This window comes from Meles meles, chromosome 20, assembly GCF_922984935.1.
Source record: "Meles meles chromosome 20, mMelMel3.1 paternal haplotype, whole genome shotgun sequence".
NCBI classification, from domain to species: Eukaryota; Metazoa; Chordata; class Mammalia; order Carnivora; family Mustelidae; genus Meles; species Meles meles.
In genome coordinates, this window is record NC_060085.1 from 58,572,722 (window position 1) to 58,599,459 (window position 26,738).

A 26,738-nucleotide genomic window follows, 5' to 3' on the forward strand; every position below is an offset into this window, starting at 1 on the left:
GGACTTGTGCGTGCGTACCTGCGGGGGTGGGAAGGGTCAGAGGGAGCGGATCTGTCCCTGGGACCAGGCCACCTGAGCACAAGGACAGGCACGTCAGGGTGTGGGGTACCGGTCCAGGTGTGAGAGGCGTCTCGCGCGCGCATGTGTATGTGACCAAATTCGAGTGTCCCTGCGCACGCGAGTGTGATGGCCACAGCCCAGGGCTGTCGTGAGGACCCTGGGCAGCTACGACCCCAGCCCTGGCCTAAGCCCTGGACCCCCAAGCCAGGAGCTCTGGCCTGCCCACCCGGTTGCTTTTGTCTGTTCCTGAAGTGACAAGAGACACACAAAAGGGCTTTTAATTAAATCAAAGGAGGGGGAAACGGGCCAGCCGGGCCACTATTATGTTACCCAACATGAAAATGAAAACTTATTTTTAAAGCTCTGGTATTAATTTGAGATTATTCAGATAGTTAATTAAAAGTGCAGCATGTGTTAAATATTATTTCAACAAAGATTATCATCGGGCCTCCATGTAATGCGATCCGCGGGCTTGGGGAGCTTTATGCAAATGCTCTGCAGCCGGGAGGAAGGGCCTCCAGCGGCCTGGTGGCAGGCAGGGCAGGGCGGGCAGCAGAGGGCAGGGCGCTGGGCAGGCTCACCTCCGCTCTGGCTCTTGCGGACACAGACAGAGTCCCAGTCGGGCCCCCCACGTCCACGCCTGGGGGAGCAGGGAGACCACCAAGCCCGGCAGCAGGACCCCCAAAGTCCTCCAGATGGCACTTGGGGCATGCAGGTGCGTGTGTGGGTGTGAGCAGGGGGCCACGCACAGGCACAGGGACATGTGTGCTCATGAGGCTGTCTCAGGACTGGATGCACATGGTACCATTAGCATGCGCATGAGCTGAGACATAGGTGGCATGTGTTTGTTCCCTGGCCCATCTGTTACACGTATTCCTGTGCACACATGATGCACATCTGGGCACTTGTGTGTGTTCTGCGTATGCATGGGCATCCCTGGGCGTGGGGCAGCTGGGGCCCCTGTGGACTGTGCCCCCCGTAACCAGCCTGGGGCCAGTCATGTCTCCTCTTTGGCCCCTCAGTTTCTCCATCTGTAAAATGGGGATAAGAAGAGTATAGTCCTCACAGGGAGGACGAGATGAGTATTAGATGGGCTCACAGACGTAAAACGTTTCGACAAGCCTGTCCTAGATGAATGGAACACAAACCCCGAACGAAAGCCACACACGCAGTTTTCCATTTTCAGCTGCTACGTTTGAAAACATACAAGTGAAATTCATTCTTAATCTTTTATTCAGCCCAGTATATCCCACTTACTGCCATTTCAACATGGGATCCATATAAAAAAATGATGAATGTGATAGCTCGGCCTCCGTGTTTCATACTCTGGCTTTGAAGTCCGCGGTGTGTCAGACATTCAGCTCATCTCAGTTCAGCTGGCCACGTTTCAAGTGCACTTCACAGGCTTTGAACCTGCTGAGAGCCCTGCAAGCGGAGGCCAGTCTTCCCGGGTTCTGCAGGCGGCTTTCCTGGAGGAAGCCTTCCCCTCATCCCATGCGGGGAGAGCCGGAGCGGTGTTGGGGATGGGCAGCTGCGGTGAGCTGCAGAAGTGGGGGCGGCCCAGCGCTGGGTGGGTCTGAGAGCAGAGGCTTTCAGGCCTGGAACACTGGCGCCGCCGCTAACGCCCTCTGGGCCCCTACCCCTATCCTTAACTGGGGGCCTGTCCTTGGGTCGTCCCATCTTATGCCCACACACAGGAGTGCTTAACAGGGGTGCCTGCGTCCTGAGGTACATTGGGGCATGACCCAATGCAGCGCCCCGCAGGGCGCTGGTCCCAGTCCCCAGACCAATGCCGCGCCCGGCCACGCCACTGTGCGCTTCCAGCCGCGTCGTGGAGGCGCGGGCCGCTCCTGCCCTCTGTCGGCGCCCGGCAGCAGCGCAATGCTCCCCCACCGCGGGGGCCAGACAGCTCTGTCACCGCGACGGGGGAACAGCCGTGTGCCCGCTGCCTACCGCCAGCACTACCGTGCCAAGACGTTTCCCACGTCAGGCTTCATGGCAGGCAACCCTGCTCAGTTTTGCAGATCAGAAGGTTGAGGCTCAGAGAGGGCCAGTGACCCATTGGGGTCACACAGCAGGATGGCAGGGAGGGACTCCAGGAAGGTCCGAAGGCCGGTGTTAAACACACTTCTGGGAGTCCCACTGGGTTCAAATCATGGCTGTGCCCCTCATGGCCCTGAGGCAGGTGACAGGTCTCCGAACCTCACAGTCTCTTGGCTGTAAGCTGGGGATGACAGTGGTCCCTCGGCTCTGGGTGGCCATCAGGATTGAATAGAAAGATGTCTCTAAGGTTTTTAGCACCTTCCTGGCACACAATGAGTTCCAATAAATCTGTCACAGTCCCAGCATCCTGACATGCCTGCCTCAGGGCCTTTACACCTGCTCAGTCCCCTGCCAGGAGCCCTTTGCCTGGGATCTTGGGCTGAATGGGTCTTCCTCATCCCTAGCCTCAGTTCAAAGTCACCTCCTGGGGGAGGTCCTCCCGGATCATCCCCTCCTCCTTGTCACCCTCCTTTGCATTCTCAGAGCCTTTACCATCTGACACAATCTTCTGTGTTCATGAGTTTTCTTGTATCTTCTCTGCTTTCCCCACTGGATTGGCTGACAGGCCTGGGATGGCAGGGCCTTGCCCATCCTGACCACTTGCATCCCTGGCCTAGCTCAGTGCCTGGCTGTAAGTGGGTTCCTGATAAGCATCTGACTCTTGGTTTCGGCTCAGGTCGCGATCTTGGGGTTGTGAGATCAAGTCCCATATTAGGCTTTGTGCTCAGCGGGGTTTCTCTCTCCCTCTGTCCCTTCCACTTGTGCTCTCTGTCTCATTCTCTCTCTCTCTCTCTAAAGTAAATAAATAAATCTTAAAAAAAAAGAATATGTTGATTGACAGACTACAAGTGTCGAGTCAGGTGGGAAGGCAAATTGGGACAAGCTCACTGGAAAACAGGCAGATACTTAGAAAGTATCTTAACCATACAGCCCAAACATTTCCTCAAGAGAAGTCAAAACTCAGGTTCACACAGAAATCTATAAATGAATCTGTCCATAAGCTTTTTCATAATCACCGCAAACTGGAAACTAGCCACATGCGCTCAGCTTGTGAGCAGAAGAATGAGCCAGGGTGCACCCACGAGCTGGGACACCACGCAGCCACCACGGGAGACAACGTGGACACACACAGCACCTGGGTGGGACCCCAATCACCAGGCGAAAGGAGCCTTGCTCAGAAAGCTACACATGACAGGATTCTGTTTATGGGACATTCTAGGTGATGCAAGTCGGGACAGAAAACAGCCCAGTAACGATGCGAATGTGGGGACAGGAGCCAGCCCAGCGACCACCAGGAGCAGGGGTGGGGTCCAGCAGCGCCTGGAGGATGGTGGGCAGCTGCTGTGTATTTTGACTGTGGAAGGGGGGGTTTGCACACCTCTTCGTGTTTTTCAAAACTCACAGAACCGTACTTTTAGAAGGTGATTTTTACCGTGTATTGCAAAACAGCATGTTTTGAAACCCAGAGTGGTAGACTGATCAGAGTCATGGAGCCCTCGGGGTCCCACATGCCTTCTGGGGGGGGGAAGAAGGAGCAGGTGAGTCCTGCTAGGGGCCAAGTTTCCATCTCCATCAAGCTGGGACCCCACCTCTGAGCAAGGTCATCTCCCCAGTGAGCCTCCCGAGCCCTAAGTCCCACGACAAAACTTGGTGGGGGTCACGCGGACGGGCAGGATGGGCCAGGACCGTGGAGCCTGAGGGTCCAACCACCCCGTCACCTCTTATTTCTTGAGCTGGTGTGGGGGGATGGGAGCTTTATGTGCTGTGCCTTTTTTTGCTTGTTTGAACTGTTTCCTTAATAAACACAGCAAACCATAAGCTCATTTAAAAACGAGAACAAGGAGCCCCTGGGTGGCTCAGTTGGTTAAGTGTCTACCTTCAGTTCAGGTCATGGTCTCAGGGTCCTGGGATCGAGCCCCACACCGGGCTCTCTGCTCAGCAGGGAGCCTGCTTCCCCCCACCCTCGCCTGCCTCTTTGCCTACTTGTGATCTCTCTCTGTCAAATCAATAAATAAAATCATTAAAAAATTAAAAGAATAAAAAAGAGAACAAAATCATTTCCACGGCAGGGTCTCGCCGGCCCCTCCTGTAGCCCTGGGAGAACGCGTGGGTCCACCCGCTGGACAGAAGCAGAGACGGAGGCTTGGCCGGTCAGGGACAGAGGCCAAGGGGGCCTGTGTGAGCGTCTGTGGGTGCTGGGCGCCGCGGCTTCCCCTGACCACTGTCCAGTTCTGCCCCCTCATCCTCCAGGGAATGTGCACCAGTGCCCCACCCGGGCAGGATCTGGCCCAGCACCAAACCATGCGGGGGTGTCCCTGGAGTCCTGTTTCTGTTTTAAAACAGTTATATTGAGATAAAATTTACATGTCATGAAGCTCCCCGCTTAAAGTATACAATGCTGTGTCTTAAGAATATTTACAAAGTGTGCAACCATCCCCACTAAGTTTAGAACATTCCTGCCTGCCCCCAGAGGGACAACATATGTACCTGCAGCCACTCCCGTCCCGCCCCCTGCCCCCCGATCCCCACGCCCCGGCAACCACCTAGAAACTTTCTGCATCTATCGATTTACCTGTTGTGGACATTTTGTGTAAATGGGATCATACAGTACTTGACCTTTGGCGTCTAGCTTCTTTCACGGAGCACGATGTCCTCGAGGTTCCACTCCATTCCTTCTTACCGCTAAATAATGTTCCATCGTTTTGGTTTGTTTTTTTTTTATAGTTTTGCCTATTCTGGGCGTTTCACATAAATGAAATCATATAATCTATGGTCTGTTATGTCTGGCTTCCTTTTTTTTTTTTTTTTAAAGATTTTATTTATTTATCTGAGAGAGAGACAGCACAAGCATGGGGAGTGGCAGGGAGAGGGAGCAGCAGATTCCCTGCTGAGCAGGGAACCCGATGTGGGGCTCGGTCCCAGGGCCCTGGGACCATGACCCAAGCCGAAGGCAGACACTTAATCGACTGAGCCACCCAGGCACCCCGGGTCTAGCTTCTTTCACTCAGCATGATATTTTCAAGGTTCATCCGTGTAGAATGAGTCAGCACTCATTTTCAGGGCTGAATAACATTCCACTGTACAGAGAAACCACATTTATCCATCCGTCAGGTGATGGACCCTTGGCTTACTCCCAAGTTTTGTTCTGAATCATGGTGCTATGAGCACTCATGCCCACGTTTTTGTGTGGACGGATGTTTCCAATTCTCTTGTGTAAATAAATATCTAGGAGTGGGTTCTCGGGCCGTAAAGTCACTTCTTTGTGCGTGTGTTTTTTTAACCAGCTTTATTGAGATATAATTCACATAACGTGCTAGTCACTCATTTCAGGTGTAAAACTCAATGTCTTTTCATATATTCAGGGAGTTAGACACCCAACAGCACGATCAAATTTAGAAAACTTTCATGACCCTAAAAGGAAAACCTATATCTCCTCCATCCCATCATCTCTCTGCCGTAGGCATCCACTCAGCCACTTCCTGTCTCCGTGGGTTGGTCTTTTCTCGGCAGTTCATAAAAACGCAGATCACACAGTATGTGATCTCTGTGCCTGGCTTCTTCGCCTTAGCATGGTGTTTTCCAGGTTTCCCCATGCACCAGCATCTCATTCTGCTGTATGACCAGATTATTGCTGAATTACCCAGGGGTACACGGGTATGCTGTATGCCATGTTTTGCTTATCCATAAACATTTGGGTCCCTTCCACGTTTTGGCGGTAACACTGTTTAATTTGTTTAAGAAACACGCAAACTGGTTTCCCAAGTGGCGGCCATAGAGCATTTAGTGAGTACTGGCTGTGTACCCTTTTCACAAGCTCACCCCTACCCAGTGAGGCGGCTCCCAATATTCATTTCATTTTGCTGAGGCACAGAGAGGGTGAGACACTTGCTTCAGACTTCACTGGATCCCAGAGCTGTCTGTGCTGTTAAAGGCAGGGCTGCTGTGGTTGGTGTGGGCTCTGGGGACCAGCCCCTCACTCACACGAGCACTGGGGTGCAGGCGGCCTGCAGTGGGTGCCTGTGATATCTTTGATTACCCGGTGCCCCTGGCAGATCTGGCAGGTACGGAAGGAAGAAACTTTAGGAAGGATCTGGGCATCTGTCCTGGGCTAGCGCTGGGCATGGTCTCCCCGGAGGCGGGCCTGAGACTCCCAGACATGATGGTGTAGAGGGTGGGCAAAGGTAGAGGGTGGGCAAGGATCCATGGACCTCTAGCCAGGGTGGCAACTCTCCCAGCCCTCCTGGGCACCCCTCGTCACAGGGTGTTCTAAGCTGCCCCAGGTCCCCGGCAAGGGTTCAGGAAACTTCGGTCCAGTTTTTGGCCAAAGGACTGAATGAGCAAATGAACAAAAGCCAGCAGCCAACAGCAGTCAGAGGCATTTGAGCGTGTGCAGGGCGAAGGCAAGGGACCCGAAGGCTTAGCATTTTGGAGGTGACAGTCCTCTGCGTGGTTCTGCTCAGAGTTCTGGGGAGTCAGCGGGGGTGAGGGTGAGATGCTGGCTTTGGGGCATGGTCCCAGGGCCATGGGGGACAAGTGGAGCTGCAGGTCCAGAGGGTAGAACCGAAACCCACCAGAGCATCTCAGAGAGACAATCGCGGCCCCACGTGCTTGGCGCGGAGCTGGGCATCTAGTCTTCGCGACTCTGCAGAGTTTCTGTTTCCTCTCAGCTGCCAGTCGGCTGGGTTGGGGTGGAGGGAGTGCCCTGTGCCTGGAAGTGTGTCAAGGGAGGCCAGACCCGGAGGGATGCCCCACCAGTGGGACCTGGCCCCCTCCAAGTGACTCCGGGCTCGGAGATGCAATGCCATCTGGGGTCCTGAGCATGTGGGGTGTGCAGGTGGGCTGGGAGGGGGGTCCAAGCCTCCCATGGAGATGGTGAGAGGGGCCTAGGCCACCAGGCAGCCCAAGAGGAACGTGCTCTTCCTCTTCCCTGTGTGAGCCGGAGGTCGTCCAGAGGTCACCCTCGGGAAAAGTTGGCACGAGAGGCATGATGGCCAGATTCAGGCCATTCGTCCGTCACCAATGGGCTGGGGCCGGCCCTTGGCTGACTTGGGCAGAGCGGGGCAGGGCACAGACGCCGGGCGCTGGGGAGCTCTCAGAGTAGGGCCCACAGCACAGCACAGCCTGGAGCCTTGTCCACATGCTCAGGGATCCTGGAGGCCCCGCTCAGGGGGTAAAGAGCACAGCCTCGGAGAACTTGCGAAGACAAGATCTCAGAAGACCAGAGACGGAGATGGCAGGCTTCCTCCCACCCAGCTCTGCTGTGGCTGTTCATGTGGGGCCCTAGGAGTCGGGGGTGGCCCTGGCAGGAAGGCAAGCCTATAGGACAGGCTGTGTTTGCTCTGAGGTTGCACTGGCCAGGACTGGGAGACAAAATCTGTCACCCGCATGAGCAGGGTGTGGGCCTGGAGAGGCAGACCCAGCAACAGCTCCCCCAACTCCACTGCACCTGGGTGGGGATAAGGCCTGAGGAAACCATACTGGCTCCGGGGGACACACGTGGACATGGGCCCACTTGCTACGCTCCTCTGGCTCCGGCTGGTATTCTGACCCTCCCAGGATGGGGGGGCCTCTCTGAGGGGTGGTCCCAGGGCAGCCGGGCCTGGGGAGGCACTGGGGGCCCCTGCTTTCTGGACCTTTCATATGTGGCTGTGTTTGGGAGTATCCCCAGGGAGGGGAGAGGGGAGGGTCTGTGGGGGCCCAGGCTGAAGACGACAGGAACCTCTTCTGGGCCCCAGCATGTATATCCTCTCCAGGGAAGGGGGGCTGTTTTAGATTTGGGGGCTCAGTTAGCTTTGCTGCCTGGGTGGCCGGAGGAGGCCAGCAGCTCTGAAGAAGGAGCCACCAGGGAGACGGAAGGTATGGGGGCTTCCCAGGTCCCCCAGGGACTCTCCAACCGTGGCTCTCTGGACACCAGACCACACCTGGGGGACGATGAGTCCTAGTGCCCACCCTCTGTGCTTTGAATCAGGGAGCAGAGGCGCTCTCCAAAGGGGGGCTAAGGCCCTCCAGGCACCAGAGCACCACTGAAGCCAGAAGCCCGAGGCTCAGAGAGGCCCCGAGTCCAAGAAAGGCCGGTTGAGCCACTCCTGGTCTAGGGCTGGGCGCACAGAGGCCTGGAGGCTGCCGCTCAGGGCTGTGCAGCCCCTCTCCCCACCAGTGGAGGCTGTGCGCAGGTCCAGGCCCCAGAGGCCACCCCACCCCCAGCCCACCTGCCAGGGCTGAGATTTCTTCCCAGCAGGGGCTGTTCTCCTGTGTGCAGTGAGGAAGGAAATTGCAAATTAATCTTTATTTCCATCTTGGAAGAAAACCTTAATTCTCCGCATTGAAATGATCCTCGTCATCCCAGGGAATCAATTATGGGCTTTAATTGCGGCCAGTCCCAGCCAATCAGAGCGGGGCCGCCCCACCCGTTCCTCGCTCTCCTCCCAGAGCTGCTCTCAGTGGCGGTCGCCCCTCCTCCAGGTGCTCCGAGCCTCTGGGACTCTCTCTATCTCTTTGTCTCTCTCTCTCTGTCTCTCTTTGTGTCTGCCTCTCTCTTTTCCTCTGTGTGTCTCTTGCTGCGTCTCTGTCTCCGGGTCTCAGCTGTCCACCCCCCACCCCCAGCATGGGGCAGAGGCAAGAACCACCAGGTCTGACAAGCCCTATGGGGGCTGCCTGGCTCCTCCTGTGATCAGTCCCTGGCCCTGGAGCAGCAGCTTTGAGGGAGGAGCGTGAGGGTTGGGTGAGTTACTGGCCTGGCCCAGGTGCCCTAGGTGCCCTCAGACTCACTCCCACACTCACCCAGAGTGACCATTCCTGGCCCCACAGGTCACAATATCCCAGGCCACTCTTTCAGGCCAGAGTCACGCTTGCCAGGGATTTGGGTGGGGGTCCCAAAATGGGGTGGGAGCAGCGGGACCTCAAAGATCTGGGTCCTGGGAAATGCCTGGGCCTTCAGGTCGGGGGACCCTGGGGGCAGGGTCCGGCAGGGAATGGAGGAAGCCCTAGAGGAATTGTTGGGGCCTCACTCTTCAGGCTCAGGACTGCCCGGAGAGCTGGTCTTCAAGAAAACAGGGTCACGGGGTGTGTGGCAAGGATTCTGTGTAACTTCCCTGACCACCACGCTTCTGTGCCTCCCAAGGCCCTGTCCCTCGTTCATCTTTAATTCATGGCTAATACGCCACCCGGTCTCTTTGAGCAAAATGAAAACCTAAAAGGAAAGGCTATAGCGCCCTTTCCTGTGGCTTCTTAGGGACAGCTACTAGTTGCGGGTTTGGAGGGCGTCCTGGCTCACCTTTCCCCATGCACTTAAATAGGTGGACCTGTGTTCGCAGGGAGCACGGGGTATTGCTTCACGGCTTTTCTTTGAAGCAGGAAACAGTTCATTCCGCAGGTGTCCTTTTGCAACTTTCCACGTGTTTGGGGATTGAGCCATGCATTTCTCGGAGCACATTCGACCCTATGCCACCCACCGTGGTCTGGGGACCACTCCACGCTGATGAGGTGGTTTGCGGTCCCCGCGCTGCTCCTTGCGCGTGCGCACGCGTGTGTGGTCATGCCCACCGGGCCCTAGTGTGTTCCAGTCACTGGTCGCGGCAGCCTGCTCTCCAGAGCGGCGACGCTGATGTCCTTTCCTAGGAACATGGGTAAGCGTTCCCACCCCCCCACCTCTTCACCCACACGTGCTATCATCAAACTTTTCCGTTTTTACCCGTTTGACCAATGCAAAAAGGCATTTTCTTGTTGCTTCAGTTTGTACCGGGTGAAGCCGACGGGCGGCCTGGGATGTCCTGGGGGAGGGTCACTGGGGTCGCCTGGTCTTGGGGCCCAGATACGGAGTGGGGAATGGCAACAGGTAAAGGGAGGGGGTGACAAAGACTATGAAGTGACCCTCGACTCAGTGCCTGCGCACGTGGCCTTCCCCATTCTGGCAGCAACCATGAGGCCGGGAGGATAAGAGCTCGTGTTTCAGGAAAGCCAGGGGAGAGGAGGATGGTTGGAGTGGGCAGGGTAGGGAACCACATCTGGCTGGCTCTAAAGCCCTCCAGGCCTCATTCAGGCTGTGTGTGAGGTACACACGCGTGCACCACACACCTGCACACAGACTCACCAAAACACACTGTCAGGCTTCGCGGACACACCTTGTGCAAGAGTCACCTGCACTCCTGTGTGCTCCAGGATCCCCCAGCGCGTACCACGGGCACCTGCCTGTGCCTCTGTACAGACGCGTGCGCGGCCTGGCTCAGGGACATGCTCAGACCCCCTGAGCAGGTGAGCCAGGCGTGCAGGCTTCTTCACAGGTGCCCCAGCCTTGCACACACTCATTGGTGCGGAGCCCCCCTACAAACCCTGGCCCGTTCAGGACACCCCCGGTGGTCAGACTGAGCCCCACTGGCTGTGGACCCTTGCAGACCTCCCTGCTCACACACCCTCCCAGGTTGGCCCGCCCTCCTTCGTAGCTCAGCCTCTGGGCAGCTATTAACAGACTTGCTCAGGGAGCTGTGGTCTCAGCCAGCAGCTTCGGAACTGCCCTTAGCAGGTTTGCCTGGGTGGGAGAGGTGAGAGGGAAGGGAGGGGGGCTGAGGCCCAGTGGGGTGCCAGTTGTGGATGTGGGTGTCCATTTCTATCTTCTGTCTTCTCCAACTTGAGGACCTTCCCCTGTGATCTGAGGGCTCCCGTCCCCTCAAGAAGGCCCAAGGACCCATTCTGAGTGCACTGAGCCCCTAGGCAAGGCCTGCATCAGCCAAGGGCGCCCCCCCCCGCCCCCACAGGAGATGCCGCCCCCCGATGAGCTTGCTGCAAAGGCTGGCCTCATGCATTCTCCCGAGAGATTCAGCCTACACCTATGGGGCACTTGCTGTATGCCAGGCTCTGTTCTGGGTTCTGTTTGCTGGACAGAGCAGTGAAGCAGAGACAGGCCCGTGCTGCCAGGAGCCTCATGCTCTTGCGGGGGAGCCCTACCACAACCAGGGCACCAATGTGAAATAGTGCTACAGTTAACTAAACCAGGGGCTGTGGATGAGAAGGGCAGGAGCCTTTCCCACTGAGTGGGCAGTGGTCCCTGGTGAGATGACACCTGAGTGGAGAGAAGGAGCCGGCAGGGCAAGGTCCGGCAGAAGGGGCACCCCTGGCAGAAAGAACAGTGGGTCCTAAGGCAGGAGAGGCCTGTGTGGGTGACAGTGGCAGGGAAGGGGACGTGGGGAGTTAAGGAGGGGGAGGAGGGGACCAGGTGGGAGGGCCACCGCCCCACTTCCTGCAGGGTGGCAGTGCTGGGAAGGGGAGCAGCTCTGATGGGCAGTGGGTGGCCCCAGGGGTTCATGCTCTGGCTCCCTGGTTCTAGGGGAGCAACCCCTCAGGAGGATCTCCCCACTTTCAGAGCCCTGCTGCCCAACAGGGTGATTCATGAGAATACTACTGCATGGGTCTCTGCCCTTTCCTTACTCACTCCCTGTCCTGCTGGTGTTTCCTGGGACCATCCCCACATGACCCACCCCTGAAGGTCAAGGTTGCCGGAGGCATAGAGGCCAGGCCAGCAAAAACACCAGTGACGGAACGAGCTCCATTTCCGGGGATGTGCTTCATGGCCGGGACCCACGGGGATTTGACATGGACTAAGCCGTCCAATCCCCGGCGGCCACAAATGCACGAGGGTGGGCACCTGGCAGGTACGCTAGGTGCTACACCAAGCCCTGGGGATGGCAGTGAACAAATGCACAGAAACTTTTGTCCCTGGACCTCACGTTCATGTGGGGGACGCTGACAACAAGTGAGGTCAATAAGAAAGACATTTGGTGTGTTAGAAGGTAGTAATCATTAGTGAGAACACTAACGGAGGGATGGGGAGTCTAGGAGGTAACCTTTACAGAGGTACCCAGACAGGACTTCACTTAGCAGGGGGAGGGAGCAGGCTGACTGGTGTCAGAGGGAATGGCAGGTGCAAAGGCCCTGTGGTGGGAGGCCAGTGGACCTGGAGCAGTGGGGGTAGGGAGGGTAGTGGGACAGGAGGTCCAGGAGGCCAAAGGACAGGTGTGTAGACTTTACCCTGAGGGAGGTGGGGGCCCTGGAAGGGTTTTCCACAGGAGAAAGACTTATGACAGGTGTGAACAGCCGTCCTCTGGCTGTCCTCTGGCTGATGTGAAAGCAGACCACAGGGGCGAGGGTGGATGGAGCAGGGGACCAGTGAGAGGTGCTGGCATTGGTCTGAACCACTGGCATAGGGTAAGGAGGGACCGAGTCTGGGTAGGTGCTGAGGCTAACTCCATGGGACTTGCCAAGGAGGGTGTGAGATAGAGGGGATGCTTTGCTTTCAGATGGGAACACAGGCACGAGTAAGTAGCTCAAGGTCAAGGTTAGTTAGTGGTGAAAATCAGTATTTTTATATGAACTCTGCCATTTGAAAATGCTGGCAGTAAAAATGTTACAAATGTAAGGGCCACGTGGAACAGATAAAAGCCTGCCCCAGCCATCTCAGTGGGGTGCTCACTGAGCGAACTAGGTCTCGGGAAGCACAACAGATGGGCAGCTGTGGGAATTCATCCAGGTCCAGGGTGCTGATTTGTGCTGCACCCTGCTGGGCTGCTGAGGAGGGCGGGCAGAGGAGGCTGGTAGAGCATCCCAGGACAGGAGGTAATTGTGTTGGTGGGGGATACAAGGCGATGCATCTAGGAAGTACAGTTGGGAGGAGGGAACTGCCAAAGGCCCCACAGCTGAGATGCGAGTACTGGCTATGGGAAAAGACTCCCAGGGGGCCAGGACTGGGACCCACAGGTATACATGGGGTTACATGGGCTCCTGCATATCTGCAACTGAGCCCAGGACCCAGGGCATGTCCCAAACTGGCAAGAGTCATTGCGGACTGATCCCGCCCATGTGCACTTAATGAGTCATAAACAGCAACTCAACTGCAACAGGCTTCAGCAACAAAGGGAATTTATGGCCTCACATAACGAGAGGATGGGCTTCAGACATAGCTGGATCCAGGTGCTCAGCTGATGCCTTCAGGAACCTGTTTCTCTTCATCTCTCTCGTCAGTCTTCTTCAGTGTAGATGTCCTTCTTTTGTGGTGTGAACTTCACTGCCTTCATAGTGACAGGATGATCATAGCAGCTTCAAGTTAATAACCAACTCAGCAACCCCAGCTGGAAGACAGGGCCTTGTTCCCGAGGACTCCAGAAAAAGAACACAGTGATGTACCCAGCCCCTGCCACCCCCACATTTTGGAGGTGTGGAGGAAGCCTGCCTGGAATCCTAGAACCAGTGAGACCTGGGCTTCTGTGCCTATGACCTGCTGAGGGACTGTCCCCTCCCTGACACCTGTTAAGTGGAAACAGCCATTGTGTACAGAGAACGAGGACAACAAGATGCAGGAATTGTCCTGGGAGGCCGTGGCACCATCTGGGCAGGACGTGGGCTCTGGACCCCCTCAGACCTGGTGTCAATCCCCATCCCCCACCAACTCCCAGGGGACTCTGTGCAAGTCCTTGGAACCACAGAGCCCCTCCCTGCCAGAGCCAGAAAGGAGCTGCGTGTGGGGCTGCAGATCACCGGCAGCCGGCAGAGTTCACTCCAGTGGCTGGTGCTTGGCTCCCCACAGGCCTGACTGAACTCCCACCTGAGCACCCCTGAGCCAGGCCTCAGTCTCCAATGGCCCAACCACCTCCCTCCGCAGGCTGTTTCACCTTGGACTTGTCCCTTGGCTTGTCTGGGCCTCAGTCACCCAGGGGAAATGAGGGTGAGGAGTCACACCTTGTAGCGTGTCGTGGGAGAGAGAGAGTGTGCCACGCCCACCCCACTGTAACAGCCGCCGCTTCCCAGAATCCTCTCTTCTTGGCTGGCTCGTTGCTCCTTTAAGGGGCAAGCTGTGCCTGGAAGAATGAGCAGGAGAGGAGCATGGTGGGAAGGGTGCTCTGGGCAGGTGCACGGTGTGAGCAAACGTGCAGGGATGGGAAGAGCTTGTCAGGCTAGGGAGCCCGAAGAAGGTTGTTTGGAGCATTCTGGGGCTGTGGTGGGCCTGGTGGGTGGGCAGGGAAGGCGGGGGCCGGGTGGGGTGACTGGCCTGGCAGAAGGTCCTGCAAGGAGACCTCAAGGCCTGGCCTGCCCTCTCCAGCTCAGGGTCCCCCGGCTACACTGTGAGCAGCCTTTGGTGAGGGCTGCTGGCTGGAAGGACGGTCGTATGGGGGGGGGTCCCAGTCCAGAACCAGCAGCCTCAGTGTTTCCACCCGAGATGTGGGCATCCCCAGAACTGGGCCTCTTTCCACCACCTCCCGGCCACCGGGAGATGCTTGTCTGTTTTATCAGGGGCATCCCGTGACTCTGACAACCGTCTCTCCTTATCAGCGGCCCACCCGGCTGTCCGTGGGGGTGATGGGTGCCCGCCAGCCAGCGTGTCCACACCCAGACCCCTGGGAACTGCACCAGGACCAGCCATGCACTGGGACCCGGGCTGGGCATGTCACTGTGTCCAGGGCCAGGAGTTGGCAGCGGCCACGTCCCCCACAGGGTTCCTGGTGCTGGGGGACTGAGGCAGAGGACCAAAGCTGCCCCTCCCTCAGTGTCCCCTTTGTGAAGCAAGGCCAGGAAGCAGGGGTCCCCAGAGTGGTTCCTTGCCTTCCAGCACATCCCTGAGCCACGGGGTGGCCCTGCCAGGAGGCAGGCCACCAGCCTCTGAGCTCTGGCCTCCTGTGTCAGCACCGCTGTCCTTTGAGCCTCTTCCTCCTACTCTGGCCATTGGCAGCCATCCGTGAGGGGATCCCTGAGGCACTGAGTGAGTGAGGAGAGCTTGTTTGATGCCCCACAGGGAGACAGACCTGAAACCAGGCCCTGGTGGCCAGAAGGAGCACCAAGGGCAAAGGCCAGGAGAAAGGAGGGGACCCTAGCTGGGCCTTGATGAGTTTGGACTCAGCCCAGCGGGGAGGCTCTGAAGCCAGGCTGCTGGGGAGACCCCAAGGGCCTGGGGAGGGGGGTCAGCATGGGTGCATTTCCCTCCGCCCTGCTGAATACCGAGAACTAGAGAGATGCGGCTGATTGAGGGCTATCACCTGCCCCATCGTCCGGCCCCACATCTGATGAGGGACTGAATTGCTTCATCTCACAGCACATTCATTGTGCAACAGTCCTGCCTCACGCCCACCCACCTGTCCCCTGCCCTGCCCCCACCCCCCGAGGTTTCTGGTCCGCTTCCGGTGGGACGCTTGCAGCCCCTCCCCGGTTGGCCCCCACCCGCCTTTCCGCTCCTCCGCCTTCTTTCTGGGCTCTCCTTGCCACTGCCTGGGCCTTTGATGCTCACCCCCAAGGGCTGTGGAGGGCAGACTTAGGGGTCCACACCAAGCTCATCAAGGGGACTGGCTCAAACCCAGCCCCACGGCTTGGTTGGCCCACAGTGGCCCAGTGACCCCTCAGAGGCTGCTCAGGCACCCTCGGTCCCCTCCCTCCCAACTCCCTCCTGCAGCCAAACAGTACCAAAGCCAGCAGAGAACTTGATCTCCTGATCATCCCCAACCTGCCTCTGCCTTCGCTCCCCTGGCCTCACATGGCCCCCCTTCCTGGCCAGTGATCTCATGCGTCCTCCCCCTGGATGCAGGTCCCCCCCACATGGATCTGAGCTGGTCCCTTGTGATGCTGGTGGAGGAGGTGAGGGGTGGTGGTTTTGGGTGGGGGTGAGGTCAGTAGTCATACGATGACAGTCTAGGGGCAGCATAAGGAACGGGGATGGGAGGTCCTGCTTGGGTAGTGAACTGGGAGGACACAGGATGGGTCAGGTCTGGCTTCCGTGGCCCAGCCTAGACTCTGGCTCTGGAACCCTTGGGAAATCTGGGTTTCCGAGGCCTCCCCTGGAGCACCGGGAGGGAGGTCTGGCTCCTGCACCCCACCTGGCTTGACCCCCACCTGCCTTTCTGTTTCCAAGCAAGGAGCCCCTCAGGGCCCTCTCAGCCTCAGAGGGAACTTGAGAGGTGGGGTGAGGCGAGGGGGGCCTCAGAGGCTGAAGGGTGAAGGGGGGAGGATGATGTGATCACAACTTGGGGGCAGACACTGAGGTGGACAGGCAGGGAGAAAGGATTCGAGGAGAGGGTGACCTGAACTCCCCTGGCGCCCTTTACAGGGATCGGTCCACCGAGCGGCGGGCGCTTCCCAGCCTGCCCCTCCCACCTACGCCCACCTCAGCAGGCTGCCCCCGGCTCAGGGCCCAGCCCCGGCCTCAGGGTGTGGCAGTGAGAAAAGTAAACTGGGCTGGAGGGAGAGGGATGTGGACACCCGGGGAGACAGAGGCAGTGCTGGAGGGAGCAAAGGGAGACCGGCGGGGAAGCCATCGGCCTTCACCAACCCAAATGGCCCCGCCACCTTCCTTATCTCGGTGGGGCTCAGTGGGCCCAGGGAAGCTGGCAGGGCCCAAGTGGGGAGGGAGTAGGTCTGTGCAGGTCAGGGGAGCAGAGGCTTGGCCCCCACAGAACAGGGGGGTAGTTAGCCCTGTCTGGTGGGGATGGTGCTGGAAGCCTGGAGGCTCAGGACCGAGTCTCTGGGGTGTTCCTTGAGGGGCCAGGCAGGTGACTGAACCTGGCCCCTTACCCCAGCCTCCCCAGATCAGTCTGGGCTCCCAGCTGGCCTTTATCTAGAGGTCCAGCTGTGGCCACGGGAAGTGGCCGTTTTTCTCTGCTGTGCTGTCTCCCCACCAGCCCCAGTGATGGTGATAACATGGGAGGGCGTGGGGGGGGGGTTGAGCAATACCTCGTGGTGGGGCACACGGGGAGGCTCTGGGACTCCTGACCTCTGACCTGCTGGCCCAGGTAGGGGTGGGGCACAGGGCAGCCTGTCCCGCCTGATGGCTGTGCCGCACAGAAGAGTACGGTGAGGGCAGGGGTCACAGCCACACCGCGTGTGTGGAACCACACTCCAGGCTGCCCCCCCCCCACCACATCCAGGGAGCACCGGGCTGTGACCCCAGGGCCCGGCATACAGGAGGTGCTTAATAAATGCGGAAGAACCACCTTTGGGCCTGTTTCTAAAACTATCCCTGTTTCCAGTTTCCATCTACCTACACTGAATCCCCAAAACTTTCCAAGCCCTCTTCCTCCTCCCAGGGCTCAGCCTCACCCCTCCCCTGCTCCTTGGCCAACTGACCACCAAAACCAATCCTGGGAGCCCTCCTCCACCCCTGTGGTCTCTGCGCCTCTTGGGTGAGGGGGTCCTGACTTCCAGGCTTTGGACATTCAGAACTGGCATGGAGTTGGGGCCAGAGGGGTCTCTTGAAATTCCGATCTGATGCACTTGACCTGCTTACACCCTTCAAGACCACTGGAGCAGCCTTCGAGGCCTCCGGCCCCACCCAGCTGCCGTCTTTACTTCCTCTGCCCGCACTGCTGGCTCTCAGCAAGGGAATGGGGCTGGGACAGAGGAGCCGGGGGTTGGGGTCAGCTTCTCCCTGAGGGAACACAACGCCCCCCACCGTCCTCTAGCTGCTGGCCGCCGCCTCCCTGCAATCAAGCGCCACTGCCGGCTGAGCTCCTCTAATTAGTGGTGCCACTCTGTTATCAGCTGAGAGCTAATTACTCTTTTTAATCAGGGCTGCCTGTGTGGAGGCTTCTGGAGGCCTGGCATGCGCTGGGGGGAGCCTGGGAGCCATGACCTCATCCCTCCTCATGCAGGCCTGATGCAGTGCTCTCCCTGAGGCCTTATGCCTTTTGTGCCCTCTGCTGGAAGGCACCTCTCCTCCTGGCGAACTCCTACTCTCTCTTCAAGGCCTTGCCCCAGTGATCCCTCACCGAGAGGCCCCGTCTCACCTGTCAAGGCTACGGAGGACAGACATGGCTAACCTAGGAGCAGAGAAGCTGTGAGCAGGACTGGCCTTGGTCTCCTGAAGGGGACCTGAAAAGGCTAAAGCCCAGCTAAAGGCAGAGGAGGCGGGGAAGACCCGAGGCCTGGATCAACCCTGAGGGTTAGTTGGCACTGAGAGGTCCTGGCTCAACTTGAGAGGGGCTCTGGGTCCCCAGAATGGGGGCCATGCGCCCCCTTCCCATCCCACCAGGTCCTGGGAACCAGGCCCTACCGACCTGCAGGCCCCTGGGGCCCAAGGGACAAACTGGCCCCCCCAACACGTGTCACCACCCTGTGCACACTGTTCCCGATACCCTCTTCTTCACCCCACTCCCACACAGATACACCTGTGAGCCACAGTCTGCCAGACTGCCTTCCCTGAGCACGCAAGGACATATGCACACACCCGAGACACTAAGACCCACACAGCCGGCTGTTGACAGCCACAGACCCATGAGCACAGGCCCATGCCCACACACACGCACACATGCACGGGCAGGGCAGGAGGCCTGGGAGAACAGAAGCTGCCCCTTCTCCTGCCCTGCGCCCCCAGGGCTTCCCGTTTACGAGACTTTATCTATCAAAAATATATTAACCCAGAAGCCTGTTTCCATCAGAGTCTCGATTCCAGGGACATTTCCAGATAAGCCTTATCTCATTGCTGGTGCATTAGCCTTGCTGGTCTGGGGGCCTGCCAATCATGGCCACCCCTCCTGCCCCAGCCCGTGGCAGGACGCCTACCCATGACTTCATTCTGTATGGGCAGGTGGGGGGAGGAGCAGGGGAGCACTGTCCCTTGCCCCCCCATCTCTCTGCCCAAAGTAGGGCCCCAGAAGGCACCTTTTTCCAAGGACACACCCAAGGCCTTGAGGCAAGGGACGTGGGGATGTCTGGAATCCTCCAGAGCCTGGATTTGAGTCCCAGCTCTACCCGAGGCTACGGTCAGCTGAGCCCCAGTCCCCGCCACCCCCCGCGCCTACAACTAAGGTGATGTTTCCCAGACACCCCTATGAGTAGAAGCGCCGATTTAGCGAGTTTATGTGCTTGAGAAAGGCTGCAGGGAGCTTGCCCTCTCTTCTACAGCACCTAGAGCTGGCTGGGGAGCCAGGGGCAGGGGACATGGCTGTGGGAATGCCCCTGGACGCTACTAGCCCCCGCCCTCACCCCTGCCCACCCACCTGGCTGCGCTTCTCCTTCAAAGGCTGTGTCCTGGCCCAACCTGGATAATGGGCACTCGGGTTTCTTCTGATGCCAGGCCTGATAGAGGCCTCTCCCTGAGCAGGTTGCTGGCCCGCACTCTCTGGAGGTGGTGGTGGGGGGGGTCCGAGGCTTCTAGGAGTCACACTGTCCAGCCCCTCCTCTTCTCTGTGTCTCAGTGTCCTCCCTCTGAGTCAGCCTCCTCCCCTGGGTGTTGAGGGGTGCTGTCTGTGGGCCATGTGGGAGGCAGGGAGAAAGGTGTGGGTGGACATGGGCACTGTGACAGCAGTCCTAGAAAAATGGCCAGTTCAGAGCAGAGCTGGGCCCTGGGGCTGCCTGCCCCACTACGAGGAGTTCGTAGGCCCCTCTCCTCCCAGCGGTGAGGCCTTGTGTGCTGGTCCTGCTGCCAGGGCTGTGTAATGCAGCAGGCAGCAGGGCACCCAGTACCCGAACAACCCCATGAAGCAGCTGCTCTTGTTGTCATTTTATCCGTGGGGGCGCCAAGGCACAGAGGTCAGGGAACTGGGCCAAGACCACACAAGCGAGGAGCCAGAATGAACCAGGCAATGGCTTTGAGCCCCCCATCTACCCCCACTGTGGATCTGCCCCCAGAATTAGTTACTGTTTGGTGTTCCCTCTATGCCTGCTGGACAGGGGAGCAATCCCTCCAGCCAGCCTCTATCCTGATGCCCTGGCCCGATACCCCGTGGCTCCCCAGCACTCCACGGCAGCCCTTCCTGGCAGAGCCCTCTCTGGACTTGGCTGTCCAGAGAACCCCCGTGTCCCTTAAGGCCCAGGAGACCCCCCCGGGGCCACCCAGCCCGGCCTAGGGGCCTGACACCCTATGGACTCCTCAGCCCACTCCCACTGGGCTCTGAGTTCTGGTCCCTCCAGCTCTTCTCTGGGTGGGAACCTGCTTAACTCCCTTGATATTTCCCCTCAGGAACGGGCACGGGTGGCCCTTCCAAGTGAAATCATAGAGACCAGCAGAGCGAGCAGACACCCTGGGGCATTTATTTGTAGCTGGCAAGTGCCAGGCCATCTAGGGCAGGGTGTGGATTAGCCCTCCCACGGCTGCCTGCGGGGCGACCTGGGAAACGCTGGCCCCCAGCAGCTCGGAGGGCGCCAGGACAGACCCTCTGAGCCTCAGCCCTGAAGCTGCTGCCGCCGCATTCCCCAGGCTTCTCACAGGGGCGTAGCGCCAGGCCCAGGGCCCGCATCTGCAGGGTCCTGGGGAGGGATACGCGAAACGAGGGCGAGGCACATCTGGTCTGACGCTTGGCACTGCAGCCCAGCCCGGGGGCCTGGGCAAGGTCACGGGAACACTCAGGGAGACTGGACCATGCGCTTGTGGGTGTCGAAGACGTAGCGCTTGAAAGACAGGCTGACGGCCACGTGCTGTGCAGGCTCGGGCCGCTCGGCCCCCTCCTCCGGCTTGGCTGCTTCCCCTCGGCCGGCCCGGCCCCGCTTTTTGAGGGTGGGCGCCAGCATCTTCTTGGACTCGGGGCTGAGGCCACCTGCAAGGCATGGAAAGAGAGCCCGTTACTCTGCCATTTCCCAGCCTGCCTTCTCTCTGCCCTAGATGGGCACCCGCTCATGCTGGCCCATCTGCAAATCTCCTTCCCCCAACTCAGTGATACTCTCACTCTCTCCTAGGCCAAGCCAGGATCCCAGTGCCACTCTGGGCTCACTCCCTTCTGCCTCCTTGCCCAGCCAATGGACCCCCAAGGCCTAGGGTTCACTCTGCCACCTAAATCCCTACATTCTAGCCCCTCCCCCACCATGCTGGTCCATGTCAGGGGCCTGTCCAGCTTCGAGCTCAGCAGGGCTCCCCACCTCTGCCGTCTCCCAGTTCCCTGCCCACCCACCCACTCTGCACTCAGGCTCTATGCGGATCAGCCTCACACTTACTGGCCACGTCCTTCTTCTGCTCTAAATGGTCCTACTATTTCCCAGAACACTCACACTAAAACACATACCCTGAAACGTTTCCCTGGGCTAGGTGTTCTCCAACTGTCCCTGGAGATCCACTCTCTGCTCCTCTGTGTGCCTGGGAGGCAGACCTCTGCAGACAGCATATGGGCTCCTGTGCCCTCTGGCTGCTGGTTAGGTTCAGCCAGTGGGAGCCCCAGCAGATCAGAGGGTGGGAGGAGAGAGCAGCTGGGGTGTTGACTCCTGTTCCCTAAAGCTGGCACTCCTGTTGGGGAGCCTTCCCCCTGGGCTTTCGCATACGCTGTCCCTCCACGCAGGGGTGGGAGCAGCCCCCACTGGTTTCCATCGCATTTTACAGCCTCCTTCAAACCAGCGCCCTCTCGTCACTCCCTCCACTATGTACAGTATACAGACTTTATGTTCATTCCCTTCAGCCAGGTGGCGGAGGGGAATCTGATCCCGGCTAACACCCTACAGCCAGCCCAGCTCTTCTAGCCGCTTCACCCACTGCTTTTGTGCGTTCCCTGCCGCCCCGAGGAGCACGGGACCACTCCTGGGCTCCCGGCAGTCCTGCTTACGAGCCTCTGCACAGGCTCTTCCCTCTGCCTGGAACGCGCTTCCCCACCTTGCCGATGGAAGAAGGCTCGCTCATCTCTGCGCACCTGGCTACACTCCTTGAACACCAGCTTTCTCTGGGGCTTGTCTTCTTGAGAAAACTACTCGGTAGCAGCATGGCCCAGCGTCTTTGTGGACTGCTGGCCAGGGTGAGAGTCGGCTGCTTTGAGCACAGGCGGAGGGGCTCTGGCTCCCCCAAGGCTGTGGCCAAGGCCTCAGACGAGCTTTGTGAAAGCAGAGCTCTCTGGAGCAGGCTGCTCACAACCCTGCTGAGGGAAGCCGGTGGGAACAAGTTGGCAGGGCTGCGGAGGAGGTGAGCGGAGGGGGCGCATGAGACTGGCAAGGGGCAAGGAGGCCCAGGGGGCGGTGGCTCTGGGAGCGACTACTGGGAGAGCAGGGTACACAGCCTTCATTCCTGGCAAGGGGCAAGTAAGGTGGAACCCAGCCCACACTGTGCTTGCCAAGAGGGGTCCTGGCAGGCCTGCGTCCCCCCACTTCCTTCTAATATGCACAGAGGGGCTGTTTTGGCCAGTGGACCCAGAGGCTGAGTCCAAAGCTGGCAGGAAGCAGGGGCTGGGCACCAGGCAGAGGGCTCCCTTCCCTGCGTGCCCTGCTGCACCCGATCTGTGTCTGTCGGTGCCTGAAGGGCCTCGTCCTTCGGCCCAGTGTTGGCCGGGTGTTTGTGGTCTCCCCAGGAAGCCCGAAGTGGTGCTCTGGTGTCAGGCTTCAGTGCCTTTGCTTATCCCGTCCCCACCAGGTGGGGAGCTCTGGGTGGCTGGGGTGTGTGGATTATTCTGTTTAGGCCAAGCGCTCACGCATGTTTGCTGAAGCAACCCCTTCTTCATACAGAGGCAAAAACGGAGCCCCTAGAAGGGCACGGACTGCCTCCAGGCCCCACAGTGAGGAAGAGCGAGGGTTTGGACTCTGGGCTTGCAGCTGCTGGCCAATGCGGGTCACTGCTCCCCAGCCCATCACTCAGTGGGGGTCCACCTTTGGCAGGGAAATACCCGCTGTGAGGGCACCACGGAGGTTTAGAAAGGTGACCAGGAGGCTGCTTTGAGGGACACTGGAAAGTCAGCCGGGGTAGCTCTACCTCCTGGAAGGGGACTTGACTGTTGGTCTCTCAAAGTCTGCACCCCCAGGAAGGCCGGGACTCGTGGCCGATGTGGATGGGGCTGTGGGATGCTGGGGGCCTGTGGGACCTGAACCAAGGGGAGCCGTCCTCTGGCTGGGCAGCACGGTGTCCGATCGCAGGCTCCACACCCAGCCGGATAGCGCACCTCTGGGACGAGGTGTGGGAATGGCCCCGGGCCAGGCCCCCAAGCTAGCGCCAGGCCTGCAGGTATCTGCCTCCCCAGATCGGAGCCCCAGCCTTCCTTCTGCAAACAGAGAAGGTGGCTGGCACCAGACCCTGACAAATGGCACGGGCAGCCTGTCTCCCTCTGGTGCCAGGAGGTCTGATGGCTGAAGAGGCGCGGGGCTCCCCGGCGTCTGCGCGGGGCTGGGGAGACAGGCGTGGCCCAATCGGCGGTCCATCTCGCCCGCGCTGGCTCTCGTTACACACCGGGCATACCTCACATGGCCCAAAGCAGGCAGACCCAGAAAATCTCTCTGGCACTATTGAAGATGTGGCCACTGAACTGCTCTTCTGAGATGGTCAGGCTCATTTGCCTCTGCTCCATTTTGGGGTGGCCTGGACACAACTGTGGATTTGGAGCAAATGTCCTCAGGAGCCGCTCTGTTTTCTGCTGGCCTTTCTCCCCCTTAGCCAGACAGCCAACGGAGGGAAGCGAAGGGCAGGTCGGGATATAGGGGGTCAGAGCTGCTGCCCTCACCGAGCTTCCCCCAACCTGGGCCTGCATCTTTCCCGGGGAAACAGTCACACAGTGCTCCAGGACAGGAGACAAGGGTGGTAAGCACGCAGACCAGGGCCTGGTCTCCACGGAGTTTACAAGTCTCAGAAGAGGCAGAGAGGAAACAAGCCAGCAAGATAGATAGCCACCAAGGCGGTCAAGGAAGCAAAAGTGCCTTGTCACTGGGAGGGGAGGGTGGCCAGGTCGTTTGGGCCCAGGGCTGACTTTCCTGAGGAAGAGCTCTGAACTCGGGGCGGGGGGAGGGTAGGAGGCATGGGGGATTGGGGGCCTGGGGGGGGGTGCAGGTGACAGGGATTGGCCACACAGAGATGCTGGGCAAGGGTCTTCAGGCAGAGGGAGTCTGAGTCCCCAGTCCTGGCAGGGTAATGAGCATGATGCCTGAGGATGGATGAAGACATGTGGCTGTGGGCCGGTGGGGCTGCCGGGGGACCCCAGCTTACCATGTCCATGTAATACACCCTGTGTGCCAGACACTTCGGGCACCCAAACCAGGGAGGGTCCCAGAGACCTTGTTGGGGGGCTCAGAGTGGGGAGGGAGGCGGCCAAATGCCAACTGTCTACCTGCCTGGCATCCCTCAGGGCTCCTGCAACTTCCTGTGGGCTCGGGGACTCGGGGGCAAGCAGGACCATCCTGCTCTCACAGAGCTACCGTCCTCTTTTAGGGACCTCCCTTTGAAGCACCCCCTGGTAGGCCACTTTGGTCTGGGAGCTGTGTGTCGCCCCTCCTGGGATGGCCCCCAACGTGGGGAGCATGTTTGGAGCTCTTGTCTTCTGACTCCCGCACTGCTCTGCTCCCATGTACCTGGCCCGTATGTTTCTCCGAACTGTTCGTTCCCTTCACCCCAGCACACCAGCTGCACTCCCACCGCGGGGCCTTGGCATTCACGGGTTCCTCTGCTGGAAGATCGGCCCCAGCAGTTCCACTGGCTCCCGGGCCCACCTCATTCGAATCGCTGTGCGAACGTCACCTCCCCGCGTGGCCTTCCTGACCACCTCACTCCAGCTGCGCTGAGCCCTTCCACCCAGCTCTGTTTTCCAATAGCTAAGATCGCCTTCCGACATACTGCTGCGAAGTCCTCCTTCTGGTGTTGGTTGTCTGCCCCGCCCAAACCTGAGTTCTACCACCGCAGGGATTTTGTCTCTCTGTGCAGAGCTGGAAGCCCAACATTGAGAAGGATCCTTGGCTCAGAGGAGGGCCTCATAGAATACCACCGAGGAACAAGCAGTGGCTACGAAGCTCTCACAGTGGTCTCCGCGTGGACCCAGCAACCATATTCCAGGCATTCAGTCCTAACGAGGACCTGAGATTTGTACACATAGATGTCCCCATGCACGCAGGCACTTAGCCCTCACAGCACAGTGTGGAAGTCACTGAGGTCCAGGCCAGTAACCGGCCCCCAGTCACACAGGTCTGGAGAGGCAGAGCTGGGCTCGTTAGGCGACCTGGTGCTGAGGTCTGGGTGCACCGTGGAGGCCTGTGAAGTTCCAGGGGCGCTGAGACCCACAGCAGGGCAGTCAGGATAGGATGGGCGTGTGTTTACTGGGGCAAAATAGTCTAGGAGATGAACTGACCCCTGAGAAGAGTTTAAAGTCACAAAGACAAACGTACAAGTTAATTGGGGAAAAAACCCCATAGGAATACAAACTGTTGGAAGATTTCTGCTCTAACTCTCCTGCACCCGGTCCCGAGCCCAGAGGAAGCACAGTGCTGCCATGTGCAGTCTGGCTGCCGGATGCATGGGCACATGGGGAGGCTGCGGGGAGGGGGCATCGCCCTCAGCCAGGTCTGCCTGCATGTCCTGGTTAAGGCTCTCAGAGCTGCTGCTGTGGGCCGGGAAGCTCACTGCCATCTCTAGGCGAGTGGGGTCATCTCTGTAGCAATCTGGCCCTGCCTGCTGAAGGGCAGGCTGAAGCACAACCTGGGGCCATGCTCATGGCTCCTCCATGGCCGCCAGAAGCCCTTGGTTTCTGACGCCGGTGGGGGTGGGTGGGAAGAGGGCACCAGCTTAGAGCATTGCCTTCCACAACCTACTGAGGGTCCACCCCCCGCTCCCTGCCCTTGCTGCCCTGTCCTGGCGTAAGAGGCCTCTGGGGCACTCCCCAGGGGGGCCTTCTCTCTCATCCTGCCCCCCGGCCGTGGAGGAGTTGCTCGAAGGCTCATGCGGAGCTCTGGACTGGGTTCCACCAAAAGGATAAAGTCTGTCTTCTTACTCGACATCCAAGACCCTGGGTCATCCAGTGTGTGTGCCTCCTTCTGCCCCTCACGCTCTTCTGTCCCACTCCCACTCCCATTCTGCTGACACTCCAGTCAGGAGAAATCAAGCAGGGCCTCCAACTACCTCCCTTTGTGTGAAACGCTCTTCCCTGCCCTTCCTGTCCGGCTAATGCCTGCTCTGCCACTATCTCCGTGGGAAGGCTTTCCTCACCTGCTTGGGCTGAGCAGGATCCCTCTTGGAACCCTACTTGGCATGTTTTTTGCATCCCTCTCCCTGGTGGCCTGTAAGGGGGACTGGGAGGAGACGGCCCCTGCAGTGCTGGGCACAGGGCCTGGCAGACGGGCTCAGGGAGGGTTCGGTGGATAAAGGCAAAGGGAAAGCGCTGGCCCAGGGGTGCAGGGCAGCAGAAGTTAAAAAACGCTCCCACAGAGCCCGTGCCTCCGGGACTAGGAAATACCTGTCTGTGAGCTGGTGGCCCAAGGAGACGCCCAGGCTCAGACGATAGGCCCCCTGCCCCCTGCGACCCGGAGCCTGGCTCCGCACCTGGCAGGGCGCACACGGAGTGAAACGAGCTACGTGTGCGAGTCCACACTGCGGCCCTTACTTCAGAGGGCCTCAGCACACGTCTCTGGCTCCTTCTCCCCAAACTTTAGGATTCTTGGAGCTGGGCTGCCCTGCTCCATTCCCCAACAAGCCCGGGGCCAGGATGCAGTGGGGGTGGGCCGGCATGACCCCCAGGGTGACGCTGCTGGTCGTGGCTTTCCTTGGGGACACTCTCCCAGGGCCGGGCTGGCCTTTCTCACCAAGCGCCAGCTCCACACAAAGGCACAGTGGGCTGGAGGCTGCTGGGTCTTGGCTTGGGCCAGGGGTAATCAGGGAAGAATGCGGGAAGCACAACTGTTTCCCAAGGCCTGGCCGCGGGTGCTGCCCCGACATGGCCATCAAAGGCCGGCAAATTGCCTCCAATTGCTGGCGTCGCTTTCATGTCGGGGGCCAGACTGGAAGAGGGGCCTCC

At 59.1% G+C, this 26,738-nt stretch overlaps 1 protein-coding gene across 2 annotated transcripts in view; it reads right to left on the reverse strand.

Moving 5' to 3' along the window:
• Positions 1-20,077: 20,077 nt before the first annotated feature.
• EEFSEC (eukaryotic elongation factor, selenocysteine-tRNA specific) overlaps positions 20,078-26,738 on the reverse strand; it is a 248,017-nt gene continuing 241,356 nt past the window's right edge. For both annotated transcript variants that reach the window (XM_045992112.1, XM_045992113.1), the window contains exon 7: positions 20,078-20,603. In XM_045992112.1, coding sequence (XP_045848068.1) covers positions 20,413-20,603 — 191 coding nt within the window. In that variant the 3' untranslated portion in view covers positions 20,078-20,412. The remainder of the gene's footprint in view (positions 20,604-26,738) is intronic.